Below are 8,423 nucleotides of genomic sequence, written 5' to 3'. Positions count from 1 at the left end.
CTGTGCCAATGAATTGAAAGCTCTTCTCCACTTTCTCTTCTAATAGATTTAGTGTATCTGGTGTTATGTTGAGCTCTTTGACCCACTTAGACTTGAGTTTTGGGCAGGGTGATGAATATGATTCTTTTTGCATTTCTCTACATGTAGACATCCAGTTAGAAAAGCACCACTTGTTGAAGATGCTGCCTTTTTTCCATTGTATGTTTTCACTGCTTTGTCAAAAATCATGTGTCCATAGGTGCGTGAGTTTATTTCTTGTTCTTCAATTTGATTCCTTTTATCCACCAGTCAGTCTATGCCAGAATTATGCAGTTTTTGTTACTAGTACCCAGTACTTATTAAAGTGGTATAATATGTAAATACACTCATTATATGTATTTTATTAAGATATATAAACTATAGTCTTTAGCAACTGAAATTATAATTCCCTGCAGAAATTAATATAATGTAATATTTCTTGTTGTTTTGAGATAGGATCTCTCTATGTAGCACTGGATGCCATGGAAATCACTACATATACCAGACTGGTCTAGAACTTATAGAGGTCTGCCTTCCACAGTGTCCATAATGCTGGGATGAAAGGCATATGCTACTATGTCCAGCTTAAAATACTTTAAAATATACATATTTAAATATTTTATGTGCTCACTAAAATTAACAATTTATTTCTATTACAAAAACTTTTCCTTAGAATTATTATATTTTATTATATACAGATAAGTGCTAAAATTAAGCTATATAGTTTGTAGAACTAAATAAAACATCAATAATAAAAGAATGTTTCACAATGAATATTGTAAAAATATCCATATGTACCAAATGCAAATAATTTTCTTGCTCCAGTGGATTGATCCTCTCCCATGAACTTATGAGGAGAACTAACTGTACTTAGTGAGAAATTTAAAGATCATGTGCCAACAAATAATTTATAAAGAAGCCATAGACTTTAGAGAGAGAAAGACAGCATACATAAGAAGGTTTGGTTTTGGAAAAGGAATATGAAAATGATGCATTCATATTAATAATCATAAAATATAAAGTTAAAAACTATGAAGTAAGGCAGTGGTCTATTATGGGGATATGGGTAAAGAATGAGAAAGGGTGTGATATCTAGACAGGATCATATTTCTTTGTATACATATATATTGAATTCTAAAGAATAAGAAATTAAAACTTGTGTGCTTTTACAATTGCAATGAATAGCTTTCCAATGTATGTATCTAAAATGATTTTATTAACTGAATGATGACATACTAAAGAAATACATCAAAAAGACTATGATGAAAATAAAACACCATTTGTAAACATTAGAAATTATACAATATATTGTATACTATACAGAGAGTGACATGATAGATGCTAGGTATACAGAGAACGTGAATAATTTGTCCATGAATATTTAATCTATCACTGTCTTTTGACATAGCATAGTTGAAAACAAATATATACTTCTCTTAGCTTTTACAAGATATATTCTCAAATTAAAGATGCAAGGCTATTTATGGATGAAACATAGCACAGTAGTCTTAAGGTAGTCCACACACATACTTACTAAGAGGCATGGTGCAAAATCATGATCAGTCACAGGGCAGAACTTGAGTACATTAGATAAACATAGTACCTGGTTGACTCTCTTGTGCACAGACACGTCTTGGATCCCAGAAATCAGATGTGATTTGATCACATAGCTGATGAAAAGCCAGATATATAGAAAGAGCATTTTCATACAGAAAAGGAGAATAAGGTAAAGGCATTTACATTTCGCATGTGGGACCAATGCTTGAACATATTTTCATGAATTACACTTACATCATGAACTTTAATTAGCAGTTTTCAGGTCATCATCAAATTTGATTTTAAGACAAATATGACTTTAATTATAAATGAATTGTAGCCTAAAATCAAAAGTCTGCATTTACACAAAACAGAAGCAGAGATATAGAAAAGTAATGAACCCCGAATATTTCTCTCCAATATTGATACATGCTGTAAACAATTCAAGGATTTTGATGTTCCCAGGCATCATAGGACTCAATAACACATATGCATGGTGAATTGACCGTGCCCACTACTACTATTTACAGTATACTCAAGTCCTGTAATTGCAAATCTTTATTTCCCATGAAGGAAAGCAAAGAATTCTTTTTTCGTCTATAATATAGTTATAATAAATCAAGTTAGATTAGAATCAGAAGTTTAAGTTGATGAAATATATATTGAGTTTATTCTTGTTTGCAGTGGAAAAAAAAAACCAAAGTATTTTAACATTCAAAGCAGATTTTCATGGCTGTTACTGTATGCAAATTTTAATGTTATTTATTTTCATTTTATGTACATTGGTGTTTTGCCTGTATGCATGTCTGAATGAGGTTATCCGACACTGCAGCTACAGACAGTTGTGAGCTGCCTTGTGGGTGATAGAATTTGAACCTGGGTCCTCTAGAAGAGGAACCAACCCTCTTAACTGCTGAGCCATCTCTCCAGGCCCTTTAATAACTTTTAAGGAAAAATAGTGACTATCTTTTTCCAGGTTCTTTCTATGGCACCTTTTACATCTTTATTTCTCAAGCTATATATCAAGGGATTCAACATGGGGATAACAAGAGTGTAAAATATAGAAGATATTTTATCAGTCTCAAATGATTGACTGGACTTAGGCTGCACATACATAAATATCAAAGTCCCATAGAAGACAATGACCACAGTCAGGTGAGACCCACAGGTTGAAAAAGCCTTGCGTCTGCCATCAGCCGATTTCATCCTCAGAATGGCTGTGAGAATTAGCAGGTAAGACACTGAGACAACCAGAAGAGAGGAAATCAAATCAAAAGTTGCAAAGAACCTAATTATCAATTCAACACTGTGTGTATTGGAACAGAGCAAAGAGATCAAGGGGATACAATCACAGAAAAAATGATTGATTACATTGTGGCCACAAAAGGGTAAAGTGAATATCCTTAGGGTGACTATTAGAGACACGAATACACTGTAGACGTAAGGTATCATCACAAGGACCCAACATATTCTTTGTGACACGATGAGAGTGTAGAGCAAAGGGTTACATATAGCCACATAGCGGTCATAGGACATGGCAGAAAGAATAAAAAGTTCACAAGTAATAAAAAGAAGAAAGCATGCTAGCTGTGTAGCACAAAGGTAATAGGAGACTGAGTTACGTTTTGCAACAAAATTCACTAACATTTTGGGTCCTATGGCTGTAGAATATCCAAGGTCGGTGAGAGCCAGATGTCTGAGGAAAAAGTACATGGGTGTCTGCAACCTGGAGTCCATGCTGGTCAGAATGATGATGCCCAAGTTACCGACTGCTGAGATCAGATAGATAGTGATGAGCAGCCCAAATAGTGGAGCCTGCAGCTCAGGACGGTTAGTGATGCCTTTCAAAATGAATTCCGTCAGCACAGTGATATTCTGTTTCTCCATACAGCTGTATTTCAGCCTCTGCCCTAGATAGAAGCAACTCTGAAGTAAAAAAATTGAGACATTGTCACCTGGAGGACATTTACTAAGAAAAAAGTCTTCAATAAATATGATATATTGAAAGTCTAGTATAGAATATTTGAAAATAAATACATACCTGGTTAACGTACAGTAAAGTACGAATGATACAGAGGCAATAGCAAGGCTTTGTTTCTCATATAAGGCATTTTAAATCAAAATTCATTAAGCGTCTTGGGATTTTTTTCATATAAATTTGGAGGTGAAATGTTATTGTCAATGAATGGTTTAAAGACTACCTAAAGTTAAATACATAACGCTGCATCCAAATTCCTGCTGCAAGCAATATACCCTCCCTTTTAATTAAGAATTTAACAAAAGATGGGGGAAGGAAGGAAGGAAAGAAGTAAGGGACAAAGGAACTTAGGAAGAAGAAGAAAGGAAAAGAATGGAGAAAGGAAAGTAGGGAGGGAGAAGGGATAGAGAGAGAAGGAAAAGAAAGAAAAAAGAAGGAAGAAAGGAAGGAGATTAATTAGTTAATAGGCATGTAGATTAAATGACAGTATATAGATATAAATCTAGATAAATAAATATTTTAAATATTTTAATACATATTTTATTTATTTATATTTAATAAATGCTTTGTTTATTAATTTAATTATTAATAAGTAATAAATAAAATATTTTAAAATAAATATTATTAGGTGTTTTGTGTTAAGTAAGTAGATTGGTAATAATTACTGTAATAATAATTTTATATTTTGTACACAATCAAGAAACAATATTGACAGTGAATTCATACAAAATCACAAAGTACACTTCATTTTTAGGCATTTCTTAATGCCAAGTTCTTAAAATTTTATATATAAAATCATCATTTCAAAGCACAGTTCTTATAACTACACATGTGACACCTTGCTAGAAGACTTTTAAATATTGAATGTATATGTAAATTTAAAAACATAACAAGAGAATAATTGAAACTTTCTTATGAATAAGCAATGAAAGCAGCTATATTCATGTAGATAGAGTGTACAGCATGTGATGCGTATGAGGAATAACCTAACCAAGTAATGTGTAGGTATAGCTCTATGCTTATGCTTAAAGTAAGGAAACCCTTTTAATGTTAGGAAGATGAAGGTGAGAGGATTTTGCTTTCCCGGGGTATCCAGCTTTGATGATCATGAACAGCAAGAGCTATACTACTGAACTCCCGATCAGTTTAGAATTGTTTTGAAATGAGACCTTACCTTGTTGCCCTGGTTTATCTTCTTCTTTTAGAGTTATACAGTTTTTACTTATTAATTCCAAATAAGCTTTAGGGAAAGATATTTACATGTACATTCTTCTGTAGAAGGGCTTAAATTATATTACTGTGATAAAGTGATGAAAGATAAGCAAATATTAATTAGATCATACATATTTAATTTTTTTCAGTGCATACCCCATTGGCTATCATTGCCTGAAAGAAATTAGATAAGCAAAATTCTATTGTCTTTGCATTGCTTTTCTTATAATATTTATAATTTTATTCTATTTTAATGTTACTTACGTTTGTATATATTTAGTCAAACTATTACAGTTCCATTGTGGACATGTTAATTGCAACTGATATTTGTATTTGAATATAACAAATTTGATTTCATATATTGTTGAGGGACCAGGAAGAATATGCGGACATTTGAGAAAACTGAGGAGAAAAGAAGAGTGAATTAGTTTTATGTAATTAAGTCTTATGTAAATTTCTTTGAATAAAATAACAATGTACATTGGAAACCATAGATTGAAATATTTTACGAGAAATTTTGTGAAATTCTGTAGTGTATAGAACTTGTACTAAAGAATACAGTACCGCAGAGAAGGAATTAAATATGTCAATTATATATTTATGTCTATACTTTGATATGAAAATTATTTTCAAATATGTTCTAGCATATTATACACATGGGAAAGTGTAAAATCAAAGACAAATAGATCAATTCTTTAAGTAACATAGATAGTAGGCAAGATATCACAGCTACAAACAAATGAAATTATGATGAGATAATTAATTTTTAAAAAACTGTGAACAATTGTCAAAAAAAGAGAAAAAATTGAAAAAAGCATAAATTACAGTAAATTGTGCTACATGCAAATAAATGAAATCACACAAGCTTAATAAATACATATATGTGTGTGTGTGTAAGCATGTATATTACATGAATATCGTGACAGAGAAAGTAAGCTTACCTCACATGAACTATTGTTTATGTGATCGTACTGAATAGCCACTCCCTGTCTATTTCAAACAAATTTCTAATGGGAAGGATTTCTAATTATGACAAAATAGATGATGTTCTAGCAGTAGATCTCCTTAATACATGCCATTCAGAAATAGCTTAAGTCTTATAGATTTTTTGAAGGGAGGGCTATAATAATGAAATATTACAAATTAAAATGTGCATGAAAACTAGATATAAACATACTTATATGATAAATAATACAAATGTTTCTTCTCATCATTTTTCAATGCCTCATTTTTACCTTTCAGTGTTTTTTCCAAGAAACACGTTGCCTTTTAAAACTATATTAACATTAAAGAACCTTGCAAAATTCACTCAGACTCCACAGCACAATCAGTTCAACTATCACCATAAAAGTGTTGCTTAAAACTCACTGGAGGTGCAGAAAAGTTTTCAATATCTCATTGTGAACAGAAAATTCCCTTTATCTTTTAAGAAAATGATAGAGAATTTCTTTCAAAAATTCCTTAACATAACAAAAATAGTCTGATGCATTTCAATATCTAATATTTCAAAAACGGTCAAATGAAGAAAGTTTTGTTTTTTCTCTCTAAATTATTAACTTCTATTTACTAAAATGCAATTTCCACTTACTTTTGAAATCTGTGGATACTATTATGTTTTACAAATTATACCTTTTAAGCAATAATGTAGCTTTGAATATCAGACAGGTATGTGAATATTTAATCTCTAAACGCTAGAGAGAATATTCAAGAGCAAATATGAAGAAAGAAAGAATCTCTGCTCCTCAGTTATTGTAGTATAGTAGGAATCACAGAAAATGAAAAAGAAACACTCTCTTCCATTAGACACCAAACTCAGAGCACATGGACCACTCTTGGAGATAATAGCAACATAGAGTATCTCACTAATCACTCCACCTTTCTTTAATTGAATGAACTTTTCTCTTTATCCTCCAATGTATTTCATAGCATTGTATTTTGAAGAGCAATATATATTTTTATTTGACTTCAGATATTCTCCCTGTGGGGTTGCATGCAATTTGATGACTATCCCTAAAGCATTTGAATACTAAATGAATTGACTGGAGGTTGTGCACTAATTGACTTGTGTTTGACAATGTATTTATTTCTATAGGAACCACCACAATAATTCTTAGAGTTTTTTGGTTTGTTTGTTTGTTTGTTTTTAATTTTGGAATTAGATGGCCAAGGCTGCTCATTGGATAAATCAACATGTCAGACAAGCCCGAAGATGTGTTCAATATTAAGAATCCATTATGTAAAGACACAACTTACTTATAAAAGTCATCCTTTGATCTGTGCACACATTAGTGTGCAAGCATGCGCACATGCATGCACTCACACACGCACACACACAGATTAATAGTAAATACAAACGTAAAACTTTAAATAATACTATTATTATCCAATATAAAGGTTAGCAGAGTGACATTGGACTTAAGACTTTGGAACTGTGCTGAGACTATTAAAGATAATGGTGAAAAGTGAAGTTTGATTTATGATACAGCCAGGTGCTCATGGGGAATGAATAGATGGCTGTCTCCCTTCTACACTGATTCTCCTCCCTGTATGTAGCTTTCCTGGCCCTATGTCTCATAGCTCTACACCTCAAATATCCTGGTGTCCCCCAAACAACTCAGGACTCACTTTCATGGCTTCAAACAATTGCCTCACGGGTACTCTTGTATTCTCACTTTCTTTTTTTGTTTGTTTGTTTGTTTTTTGTTTTTGTTTTTGTTTTTTGTTTTTTTATTAATTTATTCTTGTTACATCTCAATGTTTATCCCATCCCTTGTATCCTCCCATTCCTCCCCCCCCCCATTTTCCCATTATTCCCCTCCCCTATGACTGTTCCTGAGGAGGATTACCTCCCCCTATATATTCTCATAGGGTATCAAGTCTCTTCTTGGCTACCTGCTGTCCTTCCTCTGAGTGCCACCAGGTCTCCCCCTCCAGGGGACATGGTCAAATGTGAGGCACCATAGTACGTGAGAAAGTCATATCACACTCTCCACTCAACTGTGGAGAATATTCTGACCATTGGCTAGATCTGGGAAGGGGTTTAAAGTTTACCTCCTGTATTGTCCTTGGCTGGTGCCTTAGTTTGAGCGGGACCCCTGGGTCCAAATCTGCCTATCATATTGTTCTACTTGTAGATTTCTAGGACCCTCTGTATCCTTTTATTTTGCTATTCTCCCATGCGTCTCTCATTTAGAGTCCCAATAGGATGCTTTCCCCTCTGTCCCAGTTTCCTGGTAAGTGAAGGCTTTCGTGGGACATGCCCCTTGGGCTAGTATGCAGATATAAGTGAGTATATACCATTTGATTCTTTCTGCTTCTGGGTTAACTCACTCATTATGATCATTTCTAGCTCAATCCATTTATCCACAAATTTCGGGAATTCCTTGTTTTTAATAGCTGAGTAGTATTCCATAGTGAATATGTACCACAGTTTCTTTATCCACTCTTCTACTGAGGGACATTTAGGCTGTTTCCATGTTCTGGCTATTATGAATAAGGCTGTTATGAACATGGTTGAGCAAATTTTCTTGTTGTGTGCTGGAGCATCTTCTGGGTATATTCCAAGGAGTGGAATAGCTGGGTCTTGAGGAAGCCCTAAACACCACCAAACCGAATAACCCAATTGAGAAATGGGGCTTGGAACTAAACAGAGAATTCTCAACAGAGGAGTATCAAATGG

The 8,423-nt window shown here is 33.2% G+C and overlaps 1 protein-coding gene across 1 annotated transcript; it reads right to left on the bottom strand.

Annotated features, from left to right (window-relative positions):
• Positions 1-2,499: 2,499 nt before the first annotated feature.
• LOC127207237 (olfactory receptor 8K3-like) lies at positions 2,500-3,441 on the bottom strand. The gene has a single exon (XM_051166610.1). It carries the CDS (start codon positions 3,439-3,441, stop codon positions 2,500-2,502), a length of 942 nt encoding a protein of 313 aa, XP_051022567.1.
• Between the last annotated feature and the right edge of the window lie 4,982 nt (positions 3,442-8,423).

The sequence above is a fragment of the Acomys russatus genome, chromosome 24, assembly GCF_903995435.1.
Source record: "Acomys russatus chromosome 24, mAcoRus1.1, whole genome shotgun sequence".
Lineage (NCBI taxonomy): Eukaryota > Metazoa > Chordata > Mammalia > Rodentia > Muridae > Acomys > Acomys russatus.
This window is presented reverse-complemented; position numbering and strand designations above follow the sequence as displayed.

Excerpts from the sequence above, each read along its gene's own strand:
- LOC127207237 (XM_051166610.1), bottom strand. The coding sequence starts at position 3,441 with ATGGAGAAACAGAATATCACTGTGCTGACGGAATTCATTTTGAAAGGC.